Genomic DNA, 27,761 nt, shown 5'->3' with positions numbered 1-27,761 from the left:
CCATATAATCTATGGTCAGAAAGTATTTTGATTTTTTTTGCGCGAACATATGTATAGGCTAAAAGTAAACAATGACTTTAATTCTCCCTTTCAGTTAAGTTTTTTCCCAAATAAATTTGATAAAAATGTATCAAATAAAAAGTTCATCATTATTGCTTTTGCAGTAATTTATTTTTTATGTGCTTTAGGTCTAAAAAACTGGATTTTTGTGAGTTTAAATTGCAGAAAATTATTACCATGGAATGATATTTTTATGAGATAAATTTATTGGAAACATTGTGTGTTTGCCAAAAAAAATTTGTAATGAACCCATTTTGTATTTTTGTTTCTTTATCTTTGCTAAGGATTCTATTAGTTTTATTATGATTGTATCATCATTAAATGTTCCTCTGTGACTCCTTATTGATGGTAAATATATTCTTTTAACTATCATTACATAATTTTTACTGTTTATTAGATATATGAGATGATTTTAGTACGGCATGGATTGATGATTGTTGGAGATCCTATGGGTGGAAAAACTTGTGCTTATCAAACTTTGGCTGCAGCCCTAACTGATGTGTGTAAGCTTGGACCTGAATGTGGAATAACAGAGAATAAGGTTCAATACAGAATCATAAATCCCAAAGCAATAACAATGGGACAATTGTATGGTTGTTTTGACCCCGCCTCCCATGAGTGGACAGACGGTGAGCTGTGTTTACATTTTAATGATCTTTGCCCGAGATGTTTGATCATAGTTAAATTTTAATATTGCAAAATCTCAAAAATGGTGAGATTAACATTGGATGTAAAGTTTAAATTCAAATAGTTAAAGCCTAAATAGTAATAAATCCTCATATAAATAATAGCGAATTCTTTGATCAAGTAACTCTGACGTCATCAACAGTGAAACTCGTGCCGTGGCTTGATTTTTGATAATGTTTTTTTGGTAATGTTTGACATGCAGGGAAATGCTTGATTTTGACAAGGCTGAATTGGATCTGGTAACTTAACTGGTTTACTGGCAAGACTGTAATTTTAGGAGAATAAAGAAACAATTGGTCAACCATTAACACTATCTACTGAAGTTTAGGATTAATCCACTGAAGTTAATGTTTAAACTTCAACTATTAAACTATAGCCAATCACGCAATTGCTTTGTTCAAATGTAGAAGCAATTTTCACCCGTCATACCTTGATGGGCAACTTTCTAGTTATTAATAAGGTTATGTAAAATCTTCTGCAAATGGTTAAAGCCACAGTAATAATAAATAAATAAATTGTTGCAAAATACAAATACAAATACAAAAGTGACGACCAGCAACAGCTCTGGGCCCAGCTAGACTGGTCCTAGTCAATTTACAATCCCCAGTGAAGATCAATGGCCTTCTTAAAACTATCTACTCCCTTGTCATTACCACCTCTTCTGGTAAACTGTTCCAAGGTTCCACTACCCTGCTAAAATAATAATTTTTCCTAACATCCATGTTAGCCTGAGATTTAAATAGCTTAACACAATGATCCTTTGTCCTGTTTTCAGTGCTAAACTTCAGCCCCATAACAGCTTTCATTTTAATAAATTTAAACAACTGAATCATGTTCCCTCGGTCTCTTCTTTGCTCAAGACTGTACATTTTTAGCCTTCTAAGCCTGGAATCATAGTCTAAGTGAGAAAGTCCATTTATTAGCCGTGTAGCCCACCTTTGAACCCTTTCCAATATGTTAATGTCTTTCTTAAGATAAGGAGACCAAAACTGAACAACATACTCCTAATGAGGTCTTACCAAACTTCTATATAAGGGCAGAAGAACTTCTTTAGATTTGTTTGAAATAGATCTATTGATAAACCCAAGCATCTTATTGGCTTTGTTACTAGCTATGCTGCACTGTTGACTAAACTTTAAATCTCGACTTATTAAGACGCCCAGATCAGTAACTTTTTTTGCCTGACTAATGACTGAACCTTGCAAATAATAACTTGTACACTTATTTCCATGCCTTAAATGTAGCACTTGACATTTCCCTACATTAACAGCCATACCCCATTTATCAGTCCACTCCGTAATATGATCTAGATCCTCTCACAGCTGATTTGCTTGTTCTTCATTTTCTACAATCCCCATAACTTTGACATCATCAGCAAAACAATTCATATTCCCAGAAATATATTTTTATGAATATTGTTCATAAAAACAATGAACAAAACAGGCCCTAACACTGATCCTTGAGGAACCCCGCTTAAAACCTCACTCCAATTAGAATAATTTCCTCTTATAACCATCCTTTGTTTCCTTCCAGTCAGCCAGATTTTTACCCAAATGAAAGTTTTCCCTCCTATTCCTATATCAGCTAATTTGCTAAGTAGAGCAACATGCGGTACCTTATCGAAAGCTTTTTGAAAATCAATGTAAACAACATCTACAGGCTTCTTTTTGTCCAAAGCCATGGTAACTTTATCATAGAAATGTAATAAATTAGTTGCACAAGATTTATCTTTCCTGAAACCGTACTGAAAACTAGTCAATAGATTATTAGTCTCTAGAAAATTTACTATCTTAAATTTTATCAATGTTTCAAAAATTTTGCAAACCACCGAAGTTAAACTCACAGGTCTATAATTTCTCACTCTCCCTTTAGACCCTTTCTTGAACAGCGGTGTAATGTTAGCCAGCTTCCAGTCCTCTGGCACTGTCCCCGAGTTATAAGAAGCATTGAAAATATTTAGGATTACATCTGCTAATTCCTCCGCACATTCAACTAAAATTTTTGGATAAATATTATCAGGTCCCGGAGCCTTAGTCTCTTTAATTTTTTTCAAATGAAGTAAAACGTCATCCCTGGAAAGTACAAAGTCCTCAAGCTGTACTACAGCTTGTGTCTTGTTGGTGTCAACTGTTGCGATACAGTTATCATTAAAAACACTCGAAAAAAAGTTATTAAGAACATCAGCAATATCACTATCGTCCTGAATTAAAATTCCGTGCTATCAACCAGTGGCTCAATATGACTATTTTGAACTTTCCCCGAATTAGCGTATGCAGAAAACCTCTTGGGATTCCTGTTTATGTTATCTGCCAGTCTTTGCTCCAACTTTCTTTTCTGAATCCGTACCAAATACTTAAATTTACGCCTTGCCTTACAATATTGGAGCCTATCTGCACTGTGACCAGTTTCTCTAAACCTATGAAAAGCAGCTTGCTTGTAATTTAGAGCGTCTTTAGTTTCCCTGGAGAACCACATTGGCCAGATTTTAGTGTTGACACCCTTTCTGTTAAAGGAAACATGATCCCCAACCGTTTTCCCTAGCTTTTCCTTAAACTCTGCCCACTGAAGATTCACATCGCTATTGTCCAATCCAAAAGAAAATACTGCTTTCAAACTCTGCCTAAGTGCCACAAAATCAGTATTTCTGAAATTGGGCACAAACCTAAAATTCTCTACTTTGTGCGTATCAAATTTAATCCCAAACCTAATACTGTTCTGGTCACTATCTCCAATGTGTTCCCCTATACATAACCCCTGAACAGAACCTTCCATATCACAGAAAACTAGATCCAAAATCACGTCCTGTCGAGTACCCTGAGTTACAATTTGATCTAAAAAACAGTCACCAATTACTTTCAAAAATTCCTCTTCTCTGCTATTACTACGGTAAAAATTATTCCAATCAATTCCTGGAAAATTAAAATCTCCCATTATAATGACTGACCCCTTGCTTGAAATGTCACTAATAATACTAAACATCTGTTCATCTTGACCCTGGCTTAAGTTGGATAGCCTATAAATGTTCCCTAAACGTAGTTTATTGCCCTTATTGCTCATCAACTCCAGCCAAATCATATCAATCTCATTAGGTTTATCATTAATTACCAATTCATTGCAAGTTAAAGTGTCTCTGACATAAAATAAAACCCCACCACCTCTTTTACTTACTCGATCTTGTCTAAACAAATTATACCCAGCAATAGATAATAAATCATCATCACTTTCGGTAGCGCATGTCTCGGTAACTCCAATAATATCCAACCTTTCGTCTATTGTTATGCTTTTCAATTCTTCCATCTTGTTCCTAATACTACGAGCATTTGTGTAAAAAACCTTAAGTAAGCCCATCTTACAGGAAGAAAGGCATAACAGGATCATCTTCTACTTTTTATTTCATACTTTCTTTTCTTATCATTTAGTATTAGCTTATGCTTAAAACTTTTTCACAATCATCTCAGGAGTTTTAGCAAATACTTTTCGGGATTATGCAAGTGATCCATCTGAAGATAGGAAGTGGATAATGTTTGATGGGCCTGTTGATGCTGTTTGGATTGAAAATATGAACACTGTCTTAGATGACAACAAAAAGGTAAGTTAATAAATTGATTTATTCATTTTTCTACAATTAAAACTTTCATGGTATTTATAATTGATGCTTACAAATGGCTTGGTCGGCTTAAACTCAATTTGTTGATTTAATTGGTAGAATTTTTTTAAAATTTTTTTTTTTCTTTCTTTATGAAAACTCAACAAATACACTCAAGGCATAAATTTACTATCATATATTTTTTTTCTGTCAAGTTGTAAGATATTCTAAAATATGTCAAATTTATTTCGTAAATCCATTTTTTGTTATAATTTTTGCTGTTTACTTAAATTTTAAAACTAAGCATGTAACCTGAAATGAGTGTAAAGATGATCAATAAAAAAATTCAGATTAGAAATTTCGTGATTATTAAATATTTTAGCAAACCTTTTCATTCGTAATTTTCAAAACTTGAGTGATATTTCTCAATTTGCACTTCTTTTTTATGAAAGTCAATTTTCCAAAATTCCGTAATTTCTGAATTTTTAATCAAAACTTCTTTATTTCTAAAAATAATATGGTATGCAGTAATTGATGTATGGTTGCATGAATTTATTATTTACTTGTATTTTCTTACTATTTTTTGTTCGAATATGTATTCAACTTTTTAATGTATAAGTTGTAGCATTTATAAGTAGTTGTTGTATTTATAAGCATTTTCAATTTCAACTTAGTACTAGTCAGTCCTTGCCAACTAAACATGCCTCAAAGTTGCAATGCCAAAGGCCTAATCAAGTCAAAATTATACCCAGGTTCTTTAAAAATTTGGTATCCCTCTCACAACAAAATCCACCCATGTTCAAAGCAGTAGTTCCAAATAAAGGGAGAAATAAATAAATGTATCCTACCCCCTTCTAATGAAAGAAATGTATGCACTCCTAAAATTATGGAGCCCAGGTTCACGGACCCACTGGACCATGCTCTAATCTGGCCCTAGAAACACAAAAGATTGTTGTGATGCTCTAGGAGGATTTAGCTTATTCTGTTAGATAATTTGACTAAATCTTCCCATTGAAAATAAAGAAATGCCTCTTTTAATTATATTTTTAAGTAGTAGCCTTAGCTGTCTAAACAGCTTGTCTGGGGAACAACTACATCTCACTTCTCAAAGTAAAGGGGCCTTGCCCCTCTGCTTTTCAATATTCAAAATAAACAATTAATCAAAAAATGGTTTTTTTCAGTGTAGATTGATTCATTTCATGCAAGTGAAAGCTAAAAAAGTGAAGTACAGTTAATCAGTAATAACATTAAAACCAATCGTTATATAGCCGAGTTTTATGAGGAAAAATCAGCTTTAGAAGCACCCCCTCCACCTACACTCTCGCATGTCTTTTGATTATCTCCTACACATACACTTTTTGGCTGCACCAGCTGCCTATGCTTAGCTGTGAAGATATGTTTCTGGTTATGCGTAAACCGTTTTGCAACTTTACTTCAGCAGAAACTAACAGTTTGTGCTTTTTACATTTTAAACTTTTAATAAACTTTATTTAATCAATCTCTGTGATTTATCCATCCTAAGTTTATGAAGCAATTTCTGGATAGGAAAGAACAGTGGCGCACACATTAATTTTGCAAGGGGAGGATCCAAGTTCGTAAGTCCCATTCTCATATCATACACCAATATGCTGTCAAACATATTGATTTTATAGATTTTCGAGAACGAAAAATAGTAAAAAATAAACTATTAAATAAATAATTAGTTTTATTTAATGAAAAAAAGATTAATAGCAAGTACTTAATTAAATTACCAAAAATAAAAAAATTGACGCATTTACTTTCCTCATAATTCAAAAAATTAAACAACAAAGCAAATTCATCATTGTAGAAATACCATGGTTGTAGAAGTTCATAGAATCTCATTTTAATCTGTTTATCTACAAATCTAAAAACTTGGTTATTACCATGTATTCATCGAAAATCAACATTCTGCTTCTTATGGGAAATTTTTTTATAGAAAAGTGCGCAATATTTTTGAAAATCTTTTAACATAAGAATTTTATTTTTTGACTTGTTAGAACTGAAATTATTGTTACCTTTGTTTGAAGGACTGTGCGGGGGATGGTCAAAACCATCCCAGCAAAAGCCATGTAAGTGTCCTTGTGATTGCCTGCACAGGCGGTAACATTCTACGAAAAGGTTTTCAAAAACTTGTTCTATGCTATGAAAATCACGTGAACAATGTCGGAAAATAGCGTAAGGGTGGTAAATTTTTGTGCAATAAATTTCTTTGCTCTATTTGTACCTGTTCTTTTTTTATTTCAAAATGGAACTTACTTTCCGAACAACCCTCATGTAACCCATTTTGTTTTGAGTAATGTTATCATCGAACATTTTTATTTTAAATTTTCCATTTGTAGCTATGCTTGATGAGTGGTGAAATAATACAAATGAGTGCTTCAATGAACCTGATTTTTGAACCTGCAGATTTAGAACAGGCATCTCCTGCAACCGTTTCGCGATGTGGAATGATTTACATGGAGCCACATCAAGTACACATTTAGTTGTATAAGACTCATATTTTATGCTTCATTGATTTTATAAGTATGCTAATTAAATTACGCTTCTTTTATTGAGAGTTAATGCTCTAAATTAAAGATTTATTATATTTAATTATTTTTTTTCGAAAAATATTGACTCTTTCTCATTTCATTATAATATTTTTCCGTAAGAAATGTTTTAACCCCTTGACATACTAATAAAATATCTTACAGTCACAGTGTAATAATTTTAATCATTTGAAACGCAACAGCATCTACAAAGGTCATTCATTTTATATATGGCATTACAAACTCCTCGACGTCTCTGTAGGAAGCATCATAAATTTCAAGTACCATTCTTGACTGACATCTCCAAGATATCATTTATTCCAAATGACATTACAGAAGTTTTAATATCTCATATACATCATTAATTTCACATGTCATTGCAGGCTCTTTTATATCACCTAGACTTCAGTCATTTCACTTTCCAAGAATCTCACCTACATGATTCATTTCGTGTGCCATTAGAACACTTTGAGATCTCCAACACCTTATTGTATGTCAAGGGATAAAAAATATGTGTAGTTTACCAATGTATTTGGCTCATCATTGGGTAAAAAGTTCTTTGATGATGGTATAGTTTGTAAAATCAAATGTGAAATGAAGACGCCTTAATAATCACTTATATTTATTTCCTTTTTTTGGTCATTAATGAACTCTTCAGAACTGACGGAGGAATTGCTGGCTAACTTCAAAATTACTGCTTTTTAACTAAATTTAATTACATTTGTTATTGCTTTTCTATAATGCTAAAATTAGCCTTTTTATTGTAGCATGTGTGGTTAAAATGGTGTTGTTTTTATGCTTTCAGTTTAACTATGGAAAGATAGTTTTGTACAAAACTTCCTTCAAGATTTTTTTTTATATTTTTATGTTTATGTTTATTACTGGCATTTAGTATAAAAAATAGCTCAACCCATTAATTTTCAAAAAGGTTTCATTTCTCAATTTGATACTTCTTCTTTGATACTATCATGCCCAAAAGTGATTTTGAACCCTCCAAGCTCCATCAGATAAAAACTTGCTATCATTAATCCGGTTTTCTTTAAAAACCAGCTCAATTCATGAATGTTTTTTGTCTCTTCTGTAAAGTTTTACGAAGAGGATTGAGCTTGTTTTGGCACGAAACGCCTCAAGGCTCTGTTCTTATGCACAGAATTGTTGCCTTCTTTGCTTACTTAGATGTAAATCATTCAAGTTACCAAAAATGGAATAGGATTAGTGTTCCTTAATTAATTCAATTGCATTCAAATATTGGTATTGAGTTTAATTGTAAACTTTGTCATTATTAGGTAAAATGGCTTAATTGATTTGCTTTAGCTTGACAAGAATAAAATACTGCATATGATTAGAAAATATGTTTGGTGATGTACAATTAATGCATTTTTAATGAATTTGATTTAGCATGGTACATAACTAAAATTTTCTGATTATATGAGTACTAAAATGCTTCACTTAACTTCTAGCCCATAATTATACTCATTTTTGTCCTTTTTTAGTATAATAGATGTTTAAGTCTTTGTGAAATTAATGTTTGATGCCTAAGTTGTGGTATTTGAAAAAAAAATTTCTCTCTGTCTGTTCAGATATGAATAATAATAATTCAAGTGATTGTTGTTAAAAGTATTTTTGCGAACTTTTTTACCATTAGTGAAATGCTATTCTCATATAACTTTTTTAATGTTCAACAGCTTGGATGGAGGCCAACAAAGGATTCCTATTTAAAATCACTTAGTGATACAGATATTGCTGAAGATTATATTTCATTAGTAGATGATTTGTTTGAGTGGCTTGTTGAACCAGCTTTATTTTTCTTGAAGCACAAGTGTACTATGTTCTTGAAAACTTCAGACGTTCACCTAGTATCATCATTGAAGAAACTCTTCAATTGCTTGTTGAAAGATATGTTGGCATCACAACCAAGTGACCTAGATGAATCTGTCCGCTTGATGGATGTAAATCCTTTTCTTCTATTATGTGTGACTGTTCTTTTTACAAATACAGATACCAATGCAGGGGCGTAGCTAAGGGGGGGGGTTTTTGGGGACAAAACCCCCCCTGAAATGTTTGTCCCCCAAAAAAAGGAGAGAGAGAGAGAGAGAGAGAAAGAAAGAAAAGAGAAGAGAAAAGAAAAAGAAAAGAAAAAAAATCAAAAATCAGTGGTCAAAAATTCACTTCGCTCCCCCCCCCCCCCAGTGCCATTGAAAATCAGCTCAATGAGTGACCCTCAAGCGTAAAGACGCCTCACTCCTCACTATGCTGCAACATTTTTTTGATAATTGAGTGAAATTTCACACTTCGCTTTAGAAATGAGATTGATTTGTTAAATCTACGTATATGTAACCTTTTTTTTTGTCATAGATTCTGAAAATTGTTAAGTATGTTTAATTTTATGAGCGGCGCAGTGGGAATATTACATAGAGTTGAATCTGTATGTTTCGAATTTCACAGGAAGGAAAACAATCGAGATAAAGAGGTTTTAACACGGGGGCTTTAAGAAACTTTATAGAAATTTGGAATATGATGGTGAAAATTTGAAATCGATACTATAGACAACATGGGCTCTTGATCAAAATTCCTCTGTATTAGTTTTGTTAGGTCTTTATTCTATTATTACATTATTAAGTGCTTTATTGCCAGTTTAAGGAAACATTTTGACAGTAAAAGAAACTTTGAGCATATCTTTTTGAAGAAAACGTCTTTTATTGCTTTTTTGGCGCCTGATTTTTTCTTTTCTTGTTTTTTGATTAATTATTTATCCTCTTGAGGTTAGCAATTGCTGCAAATCTAACCTGGCCAATATTCTAGGATTTTCGTTTTTTCTTTACTTGAAAAAATCTTCAACTTTCTTTTCCCTCCTATCATCTTGGTTTTCTTTAAGGAATCATAATTTTAAGAAAGAGAGCGATCACAGAACAGTACTAAACCAGATAACAGAGCAAAATGGCTTTTAACTTGAATGACCTTTAACCATGAACTTGAAATACTCATCCATAATGCAACTAATACTCAATTTGTGAATTTCACCCCTTTACTCTTCTTCCAAGAAAGTGCTCGAAACGACTGTCCTTCGGTTAATCTTCCTAGAAAACCTATTTGTGGAACGCATTTCTCCTTTTTTTGCCCTCTCAGCCCTTTCTGTTTCGAGTTGAAGAAAATGCTTTTGCTTGCTGATTTGAAGATCATTGGGATTCGAATCCAAAAATGATAGCATAGCCGGAATTCGAGACATAAGGTTTTTGTTGGCGTTGTGCTATCATAGTCTAAACGGCCTTTGCTAACCAGAAAATCCACCGTAATCACATCGATTTGTCGAAAATGTCAGCCAGTATTTTCTGCGTATTCTTTTAAAAACGTGCAGTCTGAACTATTTAGAATAGTATATTCTAAGTGAACGTTTTTGTATAATGAAGCGAGCAAAACCGATAACAAGCTTTTTAACCCCCCCCCCCCCCAAAAAATGTAAATGACGAATATGGTTGCTCTAAAAAGAGAAAGATAACGTCCTCTGAAGAAAACGAAGTACAGTCTGCTGAAGCAGCATTAATTCCATCGAACCCTTCTGAAGGAAATTTTATTTTAATTAAAAAGAAAAACTGCATAGCATTACATGAATAAAATGTTTAAAAACGAAATGAATCTAGACTGTTCTGTACTATTTCTGTTAGTTTGGTTTGCATTAAAAATTAGAAAATAAACAAGACTTCTGTTTATAACACTCGAAAATTGTTGTTGCTCTCTCAAATAGATATTTATGTAAATTCTAAAGCAGGTAATAAAATTAAAAATAAAAACTTGAAAGGAGAACAGATGGTATGCAGTTTTGTGCAAATAACTTTCTACTGCCTATATTTCTTCCCTCTTTTTTAATTCAAATTTTATTAACTGCTTTAGAACTAGCATAAATGTAAATACATATAAAAAGCAACATATAAATATAACGATATGAAAAGTCATTTCATTTTTTGCAGGTTATAATCAAGAAGTCTTTTTTTATTTTATTTCATGCTTTTAGTGCGAACCAAGTTAGTAAAAATAGTCTGACCACCGATGAGATTGAAAGTCAAGCATCCAGTTCACAGGCGGAAATGGATCCATCTATTAGCTTTCAGGGATGCCAGCTTTTGTAGATGTGTGTTAACCTCTAAATTAAGCAGTCACACTGAAATGAACGGAACACGCTCATCAGATATTTGATTTTCCCCCTGATTTGGATAGACTGGTTTTGACTAGACCTGTTGCTAGAAAGTTTCACTTTAAATTAAATGGAGGAAAAGGAAAAAAAAATTAAATTTTCCAAAACATTACAAAAAATAAATAAATAAAAAAAATTCTTTGATTTTGTTTTGTTTGACACAAGTATCGTACTTGGGGCACCCCATTCCAAAGTATGTAAAAGTTCACACACACACACACACACACACATATATATATATATATATATATATATATATATATATATAAAATAAAAGAAGTAACCCCCCCCCCCCGAAAGTCGGGTCTAGCTACGCCTCTGTACCAATGTGACGACTGGCAACAGGCTCTGGGCCCAACTTGGCTGGTCCCAGCCAATTTATTAGTCTCCAACAAAGATCAATGTCCCTCTTAAAGCTACCTTTAAAACTCCCTTGCTCATTATAACCTTTTCTAGTAAGCTGTTCCAAGTGTCCCCAACTCTACTAAATTAGTGATTTTTCCTAATTTCCAGGTTAGCCTGAGATTTGAATAGCTTAAAAGGATGAGCCTTATCCTGCTTTCCGTGCAAAAATGCAACTCTTTAATACCTTTTATTTTGATAAATTTAAACAACTGAATCATGTCCCCTCTAACTCTCCTTTGCTATCTGTTATGCTGGGGTGTTGACTTACCGCCAGCAGGGCGGACTGTTTGCGTATAGTGGTTAGTACAAGAATCTCCTGGTTACAGGAGTTAGGAGTATGAGTTAGGCTGCATCAAAAACGATTAACGTTAGGTCAGAAAAACACTTCTTTATTCTCTCTAGGAGACATTAGACATTACAATAACTTGAACTAGGTGTACACCTTAAAATGAACATGATTGCAAATTATGGTATCATTAGAAATTATTCCGATTAAACAAACATGGTAAAAGAAAAATGCATGCGCCTAGGGGTTAAACATGGTAAAAGAAAATATACATGTACAAGAAAGAATCAATCTCACCCACAGAGTCCAGATCAAACACTTGTACGACGACGCCGGAGGTATTTTGGAGCATAGCAGCGACCTTAGGTCGCGCGCGGGCCGTAGAATCGACCTCTACGAGCCCTCGCTTGAGAGACACGCGCACTAGATACAGATTCTTCGCCTTATCGGCCACGGATTTCACCTTTACTCGGCGAGGGAACCGGACACTTCTCCAACAGGGCTAGGATGTTTCCTACCCTTGCTCCGGGAATATGGTGACAGTTCAGTCGGTAGGAAGTCGTTGCGCCATTTTCACACGTGCAGGGGCTGCTCTGCTGCGCTGGGGCTGCTCCGCTGTGCCAGGCTCTTTGCTCCGGGGATATGGTAACAGCTCAGGCGGTGGGAAGTCGTTGCGCCATTTTCACACGTGCTCAGTCGTGCCGGGGCTATGTTTCAGAGTTCAGAGTTGCTCGTTTCTGGCCGCCATCTGCTTCCATCGGGCACTATGTGGCTTATTCAAGCCTGCACTCTAATTCCACTTGGGCCGAAGACGGTGTTCTTTTAGGTGGAGAGTTGATTTTTTCTATTGTTTCATACTTGAGTCATTCTACCAAAGAAAAGCTTCTCTCTTTCTCCGCTTCTTCCAGGCCTCTCTCGTCATCCGACCGCGTCCCTCCATGGCTACCCGAGCAAGTGGCGGGAAGGAGAAAAAAAATCTCTCTCCAGATAGGCTGGGAGAAAAACGGGTTTTCATTCGATGCGCTGTATGGTGCTGACATCTAGGTCCGGTGCATGGAGTTAATTGATTTCCAGTATGAGGTATTATTTGAAATTGTGACAAGTTTTGTTGTCACACTATCCATACTATTAAAATCTGTTTGCGTCTGACTGTCTGCCCATCTGAAGCTAGATCTTCTCGAGAATGGCTGCAAATCTAGAGTCGAAAGAGGTACCTATCAATCCAAAATTTTCCAAGGAAAACAATAGGACCAATCACATAATTGTATGACTTTAATTAACGGAGATATTAATTAAAACGTTAATTAACATTACCTTATTCAGGAATTTTTATTTCTTTCCTGTTGTCATTTTGTATATGGGTGAGCAAAAAATAAAATTCTAATAATTGTTTCAAAAGAGAATTTTTCGGCTGCGGTCCAAATCTTGAAAACAACTTTTCCATCTAGAATTTTATTTTAAATTAGTTGAATGTATTTTTTACTCTGGTATATAAATCATAAAACTACTCTTTAAAGCAATTTTTCATTTAGAAATTTATTGTAAATTAGCTTCATTTCTCTTTTATTCTAAGCAATGATTTGTATTTCTTTCTATTGCCATTTTACATTTGCGTTAATAAATAACATTTTAACAATTGTTTCAGTGGGACTGATGTCATCAAAACAACCAACCGTGTCAAATTCATTCAAAGCTCATTCCCAAGAAATATCTGTATTGTTTTCAATGTAAAAATATCTTTTTGTCATCTTCTTTGTTGGAAAAACACTGCTATTCTCTTTGAAATATTCATGAACTTTTCAGATTTAAATACCCAAAACATAAATTTCGTATATAAAGTTGGTTAAAAGTTATTTCTGTGTTTAATATTTAGCTCAATTGGTTGGAGTTGAGGGGGGGGGGGCAATAAATGCAAAGTAGTAATTATAACTTTGTTAAAATAAAGTAGATATATTATTTAATTTATGAAATCAATATTAAAGCTGTACATTAGGGTTAACAACAATTCAGAATATATGTACAGTATACTCCCGATTATCCGTGTTAATCACCGGACGGCGTAGCACAGATAATCGAAAAACACGGATAATCCGAAAAATCATTTAAGGAATATGCAGGTTAACTATTTAAGGGGAAATCAGAAAAAACTAAATAATATATATACATACTCACACAAACCAGGAACTTTTCTTCGAAATTTATTGCTTAAAAAAAATCGGTGATACATTTTTGTTTTCTTTGTTTGTTTAAATTGTTGCATATTTCCGTACGAATTTTTCTTACTGCAATTATTTCTCCATAATCGTAACTTCTTTCACTCATGTAATCCAATAAATGTTCCACAGATTGTAGAGCAGTAGAATGTGAAATTGTATTTTCTTCATGTTCTTCATCTTCGTTTTTGGTATCATCACTTGCGTTTGATTTAGTAACAAGTTCAATGATATTTTCGTCAGTTAGACATTGAAATCCTGATTCACATTCGTCGCTTTTATACCACTCTTCGACATTTTCAGCGTCAACTGATTCGAAACCTTTGATTTCTTGAACTTCCTCAATAATGTTATCGATAATATCATCGAAGCTTTAGAAAAGTGTGATTCTGAAATGTTGCACGGATAATTCGCAAACCGGATAATCCGCTCACGGATAATCGGGAGTATACTATATGTACTTTTCAGTTATGCTATACAATGAATCTAATCAGTCACTAACACAGTTGATGATTCTGTTTTCTCAATTCGTACTTAATTTATAATTTTTATCTGCATCTTTAGCTTCTGATTGCACGTTACTATTTTTGTTGCTTAAAATAAATTATGTTCTAAAATTTACTTCATTGTTCAATTGAAATTTCAATTTTATTTACAGACACAGCGTGGAATCCAATCATTTTTTATTTTTTCCCTTGTATGGACTATTGGAGCAACAATGAATACAAAAAGTCGCCTATTATTTGATGAATTTTATAGAAATCTTTTGCTTGGAGGGAACTTGGAACATCCTAAGCCTAAAAGTTTTAAACTCAATAAGCAACAGATTTTTCCTGAAGAAGGCTTAGTCTATGATTATATGTTTAATTATGAAAATTTTTCATGGGTCACTTGGTTGAATACTTTGAGCAAAGAAGAACTAGAATTGCCTTTTGATTCTAGAGTAAGTTTTCTTCAGGGTTTTAAAATTATAATTTTTATTTTTCTACATTGGATTTGCACCATGCACGCTTAGGCAATCAAGCACACATTTGGGTGCACATGCTCACACACACAAGTAAAATTATGCAACCATCTTATATTTGTTTTGTTTTCTTCTGTTTTAAAATATTTCTTCTGTTTAATTGCACCAATGCTACTTACTAAGGTAAAAGACCAGTAGTGGCCAGTGCTTAAGTAGTGGCCTCTTTAAGGTTTAAAATGCACTAATAGTGGCCGCAGTGAAGTATGTTTTTAAACCGTGGGACCATGGGCGCCCATATGCAAAGTTGCAAGGGGGGGGCTCAAATATTTTCCCTGTGGTTTAGCTGGATATTTTCCGCGTGGAAACTGATTTCAGGACAGATTAGAGTCATTAAAATTTGACATTTCTAATAACTTATTCATTAATGACTGGAGAAGAAATGTTTTTACATTTTTGCAAGGAAAAAAGTACTAAAAGCAAGGATATTCTAATTTCAAAGGGGGGAGGGGGCCTTGAACCCCCCCCTTGCACCCTTAAATGGGCGCCCTTGCGTGGGACTACAATATTAATTACCTCTCTTGAAACTCAATGAGTGTATTATAGCCCAACTCTTCCTTAATCGTCCCATTTTCTAAAAACATCAGAATTTCAATGTGTTTAATTTTTTATCCATTTCTTCCCAAATCTCAAATTTGATCCAGTACTGGCTATTCAAAAATCTGAAAATTTCAGTACTGACCATCTGACATTCTCCCATTCCAAGAATTTACATTACTTACTTTAAATTCAAATAACTGATGAATAAAACTGATTCAATATGATAGATACATTAAATACCAACAAAAAATCACATTATTATTGTTCATTTCTTTCTTCAAAATTTATAAGTAACCTTGAAGTGGCCACTACTGAAGCACTGGCCATAACTGGTGTTTTACCTCATTTACTGTACTTATATGACTTTTTGTCCATCTTTTTTTTCTTGTACTAAACATAACTTTTTTCCCCTCTCAGTCTTTCTAAATTATGTATACTAAATTTGATGAATATTTATTGCAAGCATATTATTATTCTATAAAATTTATTATGAATTTTGCAGAAAGGTATTTTTAACTTTAATGCATTTGTTGTGTTTTGATAATGTTGAAAGTTACTTTAACATATCTGCAGGTGAATGAATTAATTATTCCAACTAATGAAACAGTACGCCAAAAATTCATGCTGAAAGTTTACACATCTCATGATGTACCCGTTCTTTTTGTTGGACCTACTGGCACTGGAAAATCAGCAATAACAAATAATTTCATCATTAACCTTCCAAAAGAGAAGTAAGTTAATTTGATTTCCAAATTAATTCTGAAATTCTGATGTCTATTGGAACTTTACGTATTTTAATTTTGAATGGTGAAGTATTAAAAAAGGGCTGGGCTGTGGAGTCAGAGTCAAGGTAGAAGACATAAAATTGATCATTTTTCTCTGAATCTATGCCAGAGCTGCAGAGTCAGAGTAGGACTGATTTAGTTTTGGGAAATTTTAAAATTAATTGCATATTCTTGCTGCATTACGTACATTTAAGCTGTGCCTTCATGTGCTACAATAAATAATTTTAAAATGATATCTTAACCGTCAAGACTGAAAAATAGTGTATGAAGAAACATTTCCTCTTGCTCAACTATTCCCAAGTCTTGCTATTTCTAAATATTGTCTTTGGTAATATCAATATTAGAAAGGCAATCCTTTTATAAGCAAAGGCATTTGCATCTCAGCCTGATTTGCATCACAGTAATTTTTGTGTGAAAAGATGCTTGATCAAATACCTATTTTTTTTTTTTTTTTGACTGTAAGAGTGGAACACGTCTCTCCCTAGATGGCTTCATTAACAAATTATACTAACAACTATTAAGATACTGAGGGAGAATTTTTTAAAATAATGATAATAAAATTAATCATTATTTTAAAAAATGCTCCCCCTTAGTTCTTCAACCTTAACCCCTTCATAGCGTAGAATTGTACTCAGTTTGTGTAATTTCTGGTTTTCATTTGCTTGGTGTTTTATTCCAAATCAAAGTTATTAGGTGTTTTTATTTATTACTGAATGTATAACGATAATCTTGTAAATTCGATTATGATTGCTACATTTTAAAATGAATAAAAATTTAGTAAATAAAAGAAGCAAGCACATTTGATCAGTTGAACAATTTAATTTTCCAGAACGTCATTTTTCATAAGATGAAAACTGAATGTATTTTACCATAAAGTAATAAAAAGTTTTGCAATGTGTTTTTATAAATATAAACCGAATATTTATGCATGTTTTCTAAGAAATGCTTAAAAATTAAATGACTTTTTTAGAGTAAGGAAGAAAAAAGACTTTTTCAAATGTTTGATTAATATAAACTCATTAAGGGCTGTTTTGTTTAGTTTTTGGTATGAAATAACTAAGATAAGAAAAACTTAATATGAGATTACTTTAACTCATTTAAAACTTACAGTTATTTAAAATTAATCATAACCTTTCCTTGTAGGTATTTACCCAACAGCATAAATTTCTCAGCCCGAACAAGTGCTAGCCAGACACAAGATATAATAATGGGAAAATTAGATAGGTAACATTTTGTTTGGCTATAATAACATATTTGTATATTTATTTATTTTTTATTAGCAATTGCTTTTCCATGTACATGCCAGACTTTGAATCTGTCTATTTATTCAGTCACTGCTTTTTGATAGTGTTTATTTAACCTTATATGTTATTACATGTTATCAAATGCATGACCATATTAAGTAGTGCTACCTCCGATTTTTACTTCCTTTTACAAAAAAGGAAGTATTATATTCACAAAAAAATTTTCATTCCAAAATCGACCTTAATTTCCATTTTGCTCACCCCCGAATGAATGTTGACTTTTTTTTCGACCCGACCACACGTACATATACACGTAAGAATGTACAGACACCTGAAATATCCATTTTGACATTTCCCGAGTTAATTATGAGTTTTCTTGTGACATCTGTATGTAAGTATGTATGTGCGTATGTATGTATGTCGCATAACTCAAGAACGGTTTGTCCTAGAAAGTTTAAATTTGGTACGTAGACTCCTAGTGGGGTCTAGTTGTACTCCTCCCCTTTTGGTTGCATTCGGGTGTTTCTAAAGAGGTCTTTTGCACTTTTTTGGATGGAAATCATTGTTAATTTCAATGCAAACTCAAGTGGTGTTATAATTTGGCGGACACTTGGCATATATCTCCAGTCTTTTGGTCGCCAACTTGTCGACAAATTTGGCGATTTTTTTTTGTTTTTTTTTTTAAATCTGGTTTTAATTTGGCTACTGTTGGTGATATTTAGAGATTTAACTATTGAATCACATTAAAATTGCAATAATGGGGAAATAGCATTAAATTGGTGTAAAAGGAAGTCATGTGATACACACATCAACTCGTTTCTGAGGGCTTTGTTCCTAGCTGAATATTCCCTTCGAAAAATTGCCTTGGAATGTTTTTCAAGAGATTCCACAAGTATTTTTTATCAATTTCAGTTTCCCCATGATCTCTAAATGTTTTGAAGGAGGTTATGACATTTTTCTGTATATCCCATCCATAGTCTTGATGTTATAGTTACTATTGATCACTTTATTCATGCTGATAATTGAATTTATTTTAAAACTTGGAATATTTAAAAGAAGTTTAGTTCGCTAGCCTAGGTGTTAGTGCTTTGCAATGATGCAGAATCCTTGCAAAAATGTAAATGGGGAGAACCACATGCTTTTTTTTTCACAGAAAGTTAATTGCTTGATCAGTTATTTTATTCCTATTATTTTAAATGGATTAAAAAAAATAAGTTATCTGTAAACTATCCTCTTACTGATGAATACTTTACATTCAAAGACCTTTTAAAAAACTTTTTAGTTCACTTTACTACATGAGCATGTTTAGTTAGTTTTTTTTTAATCTTATCGATAAAAAATTGATGATTAAATGGACCATTTATATATTTCTCATTTTATTTTAGACGAAGGAAAGGTGTCTTTGGTCCCAGCATGGGAAAGAAATGTGTTGTCTTTGTGGACGATTTGAATATGCCTGCTAAGGAAGTATATGGTGCTCAACCTCCAATAGAGCTTCTTCGCCAATGGATAGACCATGGTCATTGGTTTGATAAAAAAGACACATCAATCTTAGAAATTGTTGATGTGGTAAAAATTTTTTAAATGTTTTAATTTTTGTATTTTTTCTACCATAATTTTAAGTTTCAGTGTTTTGCATTTCTTAAAATCAATTCAGTTTGGTTATTTCAAATGTTTCTTTTAAATTCAAATTTAGCTTTATAAGATTAAAAGTAATTTTAAGCTTTTCCACACCTTGTTTTTGTGTGTTGATTCAAAACGTGATATGTATTCTTCTGTGCTAAGCATATAAGTAGTATCTGCCGCTGAGTTCAGAATAAAAATGACTGATTTAAATTTTACATCTCTGTATATTTAATCCAGAAGCTGTCTGTTCTAATATATATATCCAACATGCCCAAGCCCATATACTATTGATCATAAAGCATTGTATTTAGGTAAAACATATTACAAAAAGTCACTTGGCGACAACAAACTCAGGTTTGATAAAACCTGCAGAGTGCAGATACGGCATTTGTGTTTAGCACAACAGTATTATTCTGATTAAACATTATGTTATATCAGTCACTAGCAGTACCTGCCCATGCTAAGAAGTTAAAGAAAGCCTGTGGATTAAAAAAAAATCCCCTCCCCCACTTCTGATGTGAAATGATCATTTTTCTTCAACCAAAAGTCCTTACACACCTTTTCAAAAACCCTCTTCAAGTCTAATTGGAACTAAGACTATTTGCTAAAGCCCAGGAAAAAGATTAACAGTAGCTTTAAAACTTAAAATAATCCTTCAATTGTATAGTTCATCACTAACAACTACACCACCTTAACCCTGCCTTTTAGCGAGTGAAGCAGTCTATTTCTGCAATTTAAAATGTTTCGCCAAATAAACAATGCTATAATAAAAACGTTATAAAGAACAATCACAATTGAATAATATGACAAATCAAATTATTTACTTATATAAGTAACTATGTTCAATTATAAGAACAAAAACAAACGTTAAAGAAATAAGGAAAACAAAACCCAATAGAAAAACCCTACAAAATCAAATTATGTACCTGAATGCCAAAAAAAAAAAAAAAAATGCATTCAAAAATCAGTTTGTGCGGCATGGTCCCTCGCAGCTACAGCACTGTCGGCCAGCACCTCTATATGAGTTAACTTACCTCGCCATCTATTAGGAATTCATAGAACCGAACTTACCCCGACATCTATTAGGAATTTATAGAATTAAAAAACTAATCAAACATTTAATTTACAAATATTTCACTCAATCTGATTTTTAAAAAAATAGCCCATAGCCTTCCTTAGTAAATGCACTATTCAACACAAAAAGAATTTTTCAATTTAAACCGTAGTAGTCTTAGAAAGTAGTTCTTGAGAATAGTGCGTTCAAACAAACTCTACAGCTTTATATTATTAGTATAGATTTAGAGGCAGGAGGGGCTATGCCCCCCCTCATGTTCCAAGAAATCAGTATCAACAAATATGTGGGTGTTATTTTGTTGTTTTCAATACACATATAATCCTTTGCCCTCCCCCACTTCTCATGTAAAAAATTGAAATGATGGGCCTGTGTTATAGCCATATCAAATATCGCCAAAATTTGCATTTTCTCTTTTAAATGAAAAATTCTCAGTTACTACAGCTTCTTTAAATTTTCTTTGTTGTTCCTAAAATTTTTCAAATAATAGTTCTGTTCAGTGCCATGTTAATGAAACATTTCTTTTTTTATAAGTTTTTATAGAATAATAATGATAATAGTATTTATTATTGTTTTTAATGAGTAATATTATTCATATATAATTATATTCTAGTGTAATATTATTATATGTAGTATGTTAACTACATAAATACTTCTCTTCTTTTTTTTTGTCATTTAGAACCTTATAACAGCTATGGGACCTCCAGGTGGTGGCCGGAATGATATTACATCACGTTTTGTGCGACATTTAAACATAATGGGGATTGATGTGTTTGATGATGAAACATTGTGTCATGTTTTTACTTCCATTGTCAATTGGCAATTTTGTAAAGGTTATGATACAAATATTCAGAGGCTTGGAAAGGTAAACGCTAATTCAATTGACTTTTTTTCCCATATGTTATGCTTTAAGTATTCTTAGAGTCTTAATTAGGTGAGGATATAACTTAATATTTAAGGAACTTCGTAAATACATGTATTGCCATAAAGCAAGAAAATAATTTGACATGAACTTTAAATGTATATTTACAGCTACAAATCTGTAGTAAAGTTCGATTATGATGGAACTCTAATGCAATGAATCTGATTTATTAACGGAATCTAAAATGGTGTTGTGATGTTAAAGAAATTTGATTTTAAGTGATCTTCAACTACTGTTTGACCGCCGATTGTATGTAATTTGGCAATCTGCCAAGTAAAGACAATTCCGTCTGAATGCATCTAGCAGGGGAGAAGGGGAAAATAACGATGGGATTTTGATGCGCACGTTTGTCGCTAATGGCCTTATTCATTTATTGCATTCTCTAAAATAAAATGAGTAGAAACAAAAATAATTAGTATGGAAATAACAAAAAGAAAATAAAATTTTTTCATTTCGTTCGGGATTGTAAAAGCAAAATGGTAAGCTCAAAACTTTGTTGTGAATAAATAAATCAATTATTTTTTGCCGTGAGAATATAAATCGAATATGCTTTAGATTAAAAAAATGTTGCTGAGAGCAAATTTTCACTTTTACAAAACTAAGGCTAAATAATAGAGGTAAAAGTGCGCATCTGTATCAAACCAACTAACACCTCTATAAACCAATAGATACGTCCATTTCCGCCTATAAACCGGATATTAGCCTTTCCATGTAATCGATGATCATACAGTATTTTGATCATAAAGAAGTTTATTTTTTGAAGAGTGAGCATAATTTCACTGTATTTTATAACTAATCACTTAAAATTACAGATTTTATTTGATAGTTTTGTCTTTCTAAAGGCACAGTTTTAGATAATTATTAAAAGTACAAATTGTTTTTTGTGCTCTTCAATATTTTTACTTAATCATCAATTTAATCAGGGAATCATAGACCACTCAGACCACTTGAAAACAATTATTACTTTGATTGAAATTGAATATTTGTGTTTGAATCCATTTTCTTCTTTGAATAGAGTTAGTTCATTGTGAATTCAATACTATGTACTTTGGTTACTCATAACTTATTTAAAAAAAAATTTTTAGGCTGTGGTTCAAGCCACTAATGAGATTTACATTGCTGCTATAGCTAATTTTTTGCCTACACCTACAAAAAGCCACTATGTTTTCAATCTAAGAGATTTTGCTAAAGTAATTTATGGAGTTCTTTTGATGCCCAAAACTCATCTTACTGAAGCTAACAAGCTGATCCGGCTATGGATCCATGAAGCTTACAGAGTTTTCTATGATCGTTTAGTAGACGATTCTGACAGGTGTGTATTTTATCCATTTTTTTTAAATAATTAAAATGTAAAATAAAAGGTTTTGAATTTTATTTATTGTTTCTAAATTATAATTGCAGGTTAAAGTTCTTTGAAATAATATCAGAAACAACAAATCTGCACTTTAAACAGCCCTTGAACAAAGTGCTATCCCATTTGACATCAGGTACTCTTGAGGATGATGATATTAGGTAAAAAAAAAAAAAATTCTGTGATCAATGTTTTAAAATATTGCTTCCAACATTATGTTTGCTGTATATGACCTGACTGAACTACCACTTTCCAGATGTTACATCAAATAGTTAATGAGTTTCAAAGCCTATTGTCATCTTAATAAGACTACCTTCAAAAAGTGCTAGATTGAGTACAGCAGTTGCAATTATTGTACAGTGTGGTCCAAAAACATCTTACCCTACATATAAAGTCTGAGGGATCTATCATCTGATCTAATCAAACCGAAATTTAAAAAAAAACATTTAATTGAAGGAATGTGCTCCATATTCTAATGATTTTAAACAATGCAGAGCTCAGAATTAAGGTTACAGTGAACAATTTTTGAAATTTTGGATTGGCAATTCCCATGTTTTGTTTGTGCAAATCGCATTAAGAAACCACAAATGGCATTAGAACAATTGGTATGTGACAAAAATTGCCAGCTTAAAGCATTTACCAAGATGGGAATTCTTAGGCATACAAAAGAGGAGGATTTTCAATGCTTTTTGCATAAATCATACAGTTAGACAGTAGTAGAAGCACCAATCGCAACAAACACTACATGCAAAGCATTGCTTGTGGGGAAAACCCCCTTTAAAATGTAGTATGAACAAAATGTTTCTTCAGTTTTGTGTCCAATATTTACCTATCACTAGAATGATTTTTTTTTTTTTTTAATCTGGAACCTAACCCCTATTTCAACACTACTATTAAGTCTTAATTTATGTGGTTTTGATTTACGTTTGCATTATCGTGGAACGTAATCCATGCACAAATGAGTCTACTTTATGAAGAGTTTAAAAAATTGCTCAATAAATGTGCATCATTGTGCTGGGTGGGTCATTCACAAAACTGAAAGCAAGTAATTGAATAATGTAATAATTGCCTCTGAATTTGATTGACTTTCTTTTTTATTTATTTATTTATTTATTTTTTGCATAGTAATAAATTGCTTTAAATGTTCATATTTCAGAAAATTTTCAAAATTTTTATTTCAAATTTTAGTGTAATAATTTACCTATGTGCTGCCAAATTTTTGGAAAGTTTGGTAAACCAGGAGGGAAAACTCTGCATGTTATGAGCCAGAAACATGCAAACGACATTAGGTTTTGAATTTATCGAAAGTTCAATCAAATATAATGCATGTTAATAAAACTAAAGTAATTTTATTTTTTCTTCTTTTTCAGGAATTTGTTCTTTGGAGATTATATGCACCCAGATGAGGAAACTCGAATCTATGATGAAGTGCAAGATTTAACAGAGCTATCAGAAGTGATGAATGGGTATGCAAAGCTGTGCAGGGATTAATAAATTATTTAAAAATATAGGAGACATGGAAGTTGAGAACCAGCTCTTATTTTTCAAAAGTTTGAGATTATACTGCAGTTTATGCTAAAGTTTCTCTTAATTTGATTATGAATGGAAAAAGAAATAATCTTGTAATTAAAGAAAAAAAAGTATTTGTTCATGCAATTATCAAATTATAATCTTTCTAAATTAATACAATATTTAAGAAGGTGAGGGAGGTAAAACATATTAACAGTTATCGTTTGTCATTTTTTCAATCTATTATGAAGTTATCTCGTGCAAAGATGAATGCCAACAGTAGTGAAGTGCACTATAGCAAGGTCTCAAAATTGATCTTTTCCATCTTAAGTAGAAATGCTATGAGAAAATTTTGTTTTCAAATTCATTATTAACAAGATAATATAATGATATTAAAGTGAATTAAAATACGAAATGGATAAATAATAATGAAATTTATATATAAACTTTCTCAATCAATCTCCCATTTAAGTTTTTTTAACAATGAAACATTTTTAAATATTTAATTTACTTTTCTATCTGAGTTAAAACTTATTCTGTTAAAAAAAGGCTTTGATTTGAAGTTAAATTTGAATTGTTATCCAAAATGTTGACTTTTGCATAATTGGCTGTTCTATGACTTAGGAAAAAAAATGCAATCCAGTGCCTTGCGGTTATTTTATGGCTTATAAAATTTTATTTATTGGGGTCAGGGTCCATGCTTAGGAAAATTCCAAGATGGGATTTTTTACCTTGACCAAAATGTTTCAGGGTAATTTGAATGGGAACAGCCTGCAAATGGATTTTTTTGAGTGAGATTTTGGAAAATATTGTGGGAATCCACAGGTTGATGAGAGGTCATGTCAGCCTAGTCAGAAACAAAGGCCGGGCCCTCCAGAGGACCTAGCTCATTATACAAGAAGTGTAAATTTTACAAGTTTTATAGAGAGAGGGCCCTGCTACCAAGTTGGCAAGGGATACACCTTGGCGCACGTCATTCCTAAGAGTTCTACAATCCTGCGTTTTAATGTAAGCCCTGATTGAAATTCAAGTAGAAGCTTATGAATCTAAACAAGCCTATTTATATGAATTCATACAGTATAATCGAAGTGACTTATTTTTAATGCTTTGTGAAACTCTTTAACTCTTTAGGTATTTAGATGATTTTAATCAAATGACCAAGACTCCAATGCACCTTGTTTTGTTCAAATTTGCTCTTGAGCATGTTTCTCGTATCTCCCGTGTTCTGAAGCAAGATAATGGTCATGTTTTACTTGTTGGTAAGTTTTTTTTTTTCTTCTCTCACTTTTTCTTTTCAGCAGTTGAACAGTTATGACTGTACATATTTTTTAAGAATGTAGACTAGAAGTTAATGTGTAAAGTTTTTTAACTTTCAAAAATTTTATTTATCAGTCTCAAAGTTGCTCCACTTTTGATTAAAAACATTTATTTTAGATCACATTTTTCACATAGCTCAAAATCATCATTAGTGGCAGAATAACTTTGAAGCAGGATAATAATTTACTCTGAATGGTTTTTATAATAAGTTTGTTTTTTTTTTTTAATTTTGGATATCTATACTCTGATTTAGGAGGTTTTTTTTTTTTTTTTTTTTTTTTTTTTTTTTTTTTTTTAATCAGTTTAATGCCAAAGATGCAATAACACTATTAAATGATTAGTGGGGTTGTTAAAAATTATGAAATTGTGGATGAAAGACACTCTGAAAGACTAATTATTTATACCAATATTGGTTAACCTTTCTATCTCACTTATTGTATGTTAACCTTTTCATATATTGTGTGCTTACTAATTTGGTTGTAAAGTTATCGAAAAGAACTCAAAGGAGAACTTCTATTTTAATTAGGCCTTTCTGATGTATATGTTGATTTAAGACCTACAAGGTTTAGTATGTACAGTCTGAAACATTGGGAAGTCCAAAACACATGAGTCAGTTCCTTAAATTTAGTAGAATGGAAGTTTATGAGTAGATTAGAATGGGTGAATAGATTAGTAGAATAGAATGGTGTCTAGAATCTTTGTGTGGAGGGTATCATCCAATGTTATTGTTTTAAACTATTTAAGTCCCATATTCATGAAATCAGAAAAAAAAGCAGCACTTCCTTAGATTGTAGACATTGTAATAGTTTGCTAAGAGCAGTTGTGACCAACAACGATTCAAAACATTTTAAGAAGTGCTTTTCAGGAATTGATAGGATTGCTCATTAGGAATTGATAAAGACTTGGATCAGAGTAGTTGGATACAGAATTTGTTCTTTGTTTCTTTTGTATTTATTCTAATATTGGTTTGTTCCTAATTTATTGAATTTTCATCCCATTTAGGAATTGGTGGTAGTGGTAGACAAAGTGCCGCTAGATTAGCTACTTATATGGCTGGATATGAGACATTTCAAATTGAAATCACAAAAAATTATACAAGTACAGAATGGCGAGATGATATTAAAAAGGTTTGAAAATTGGCACTTTTTGAAGTTTTTTAGTATCTTTATATGTATATATATATAGCCAAATACTTTCCCATTAATATACAAGGTCTGTTATAAAAGTATCCAGCCTTATTTTTCTTTGAAAACCTAATGGATATGAATCAAGTATGTTTGCATGAGCTAATCTTGAATGTTCGTGTTCATGCATGATTTTTTTTCTTTCTGTGTAAAGTGTTAGTTGTTGGAAAACAGTCCTTGACTGAAGTGGTGTATGGTGCCCTTGTTGTTCTTTTTAAATTTCATAAGAAATGGCAGCAGGACTGGAGCAGCGATGCTGCATCAAATTTTGCCATAAATTGGGGACAGCCAAATGGAAATTACTCAGAAGATGCACACCACTTTTGGTGAGGATTTTCGAGCCCATTTCTTGAATTTGATGCTGACAGTATTGGCAAAAAACCAAATTCCTGTGGTTCAGCAGGATCCTTACTCTCCTGAAATCCTGCCATGCCCCCCAGTGGCTGCTGATTGTTCCCCAGCTCTTTAGATGATTTAAATGGGCGAGATTTCAGACAAAAGAGGACTTTACGGGGTGCGGAGAAAGTTCCCACAATTTTAGTTGATATTTCAATAGGCTGTAACTAACACATAATTCAACAAATCAACAAGTTAAAGCAATAAAAACTCTTTATTGAAACAATAATAATAACATTAAACAAAAAAACTATAACAATTGTTCAAAATTGGCTCCTTGGGCTTCAATACATTTACAGAGCCGCAGTCTGAAATTGCAGACGATGCTCGCGCACACATCCACCATTATCTCATTCCAGGCATTTTGCAGAGGACAACCACTAAGCGTCGTAGACTGTTTTACTCTTGAATCCAGTCATTCGAATAATATTGACTGTTTTTATTCCCTTTTTACATTCCCTTCTTGTGTAATTAAAGACAGTAACACGCACATTTTCAGGATTCATAGCTCGCTAACTCAATGAACTAACAAAGAACAAAAGATTAAACCTCAAATACTTTTAATGCCAATAAACAATGTGTGCCAAATAAATCGCCAACATACGATTTTAACGCCAAAAAAAAACGCTTTAAACAAAATTGTGGGAACTTTCTCCGCACCCTGTATTGCTTCAACAATAACCCAGCTGAACTCCCTTCCAAAACAGGCCTTCTCAGAATGTTTCCAATAATAACAGCACCACTAAGAAAAGGGTGTGGAGTTCCAAGGAAACTGCAGCATGAGTGATTAAGTTTCCAACGCTCCAGGTTTGCCTGATT

The 27,761-nt window shown here is 32.5% G+C and overlaps 1 protein-coding gene across 1 annotated transcript in view; it reads left to right on the top strand.

Moving 5' to 3' along the window:
* The window catches only part of LOC129220726 (dynein axonemal heavy chain 3-like), a 157,256-nt gene that overhangs the window by 46,882 nt on the left and 82,613 nt on the right, over positions 1–27,761 (top strand). The window contains exons 22-35 of the mRNA XM_054855156.1: positions 458–689; positions 4,206–4,336; positions 6,694–6,825; positions 8,568–8,831; positions 14,634–14,918; positions 16,110–16,267; positions 17,465–17,545; positions 18,951–19,134; positions 20,943–21,128; positions 22,271–22,497; positions 22,587–22,697; positions 23,907–24,002; positions 25,177–25,304; positions 26,365–26,489. Coding sequence (XP_054711131.1) covers positions 458–689; positions 4,206–4,336; positions 6,694–6,825; positions 8,568–8,831; positions 14,634–14,918; positions 16,110–16,267; positions 17,465–17,545; positions 18,951–19,134; positions 20,943–21,128; positions 22,271–22,497; positions 22,587–22,697; positions 23,907–24,002; positions 25,177–25,304; positions 26,365–26,489 — 2,340 coding nt within the window. The remainder of the gene's footprint in view (positions 1–457; positions 690–4,205; positions 4,337–6,693; positions 6,826–8,567; positions 8,832–14,633; positions 14,919–16,109; positions 16,268–17,464; positions 17,546–18,950; positions 19,135–20,942; positions 21,129–22,270; positions 22,498–22,586; positions 22,698–23,906; positions 24,003–25,176; positions 25,305–26,364; positions 26,490–27,761) is intronic.

The sequence above is a fragment of the Uloborus diversus genome, chromosome 4 (genome assembly GCF_026930045.1).
Source record: "Uloborus diversus isolate 005 chromosome 4, Udiv.v.3.1, whole genome shotgun sequence".
Lineage (NCBI taxonomy): Eukaryota > Metazoa > Arthropoda > Arachnida > Araneae > Uloboridae > Uloborus > Uloborus diversus.
This window is presented reverse-complemented; position numbering and strand designations above follow the sequence as displayed.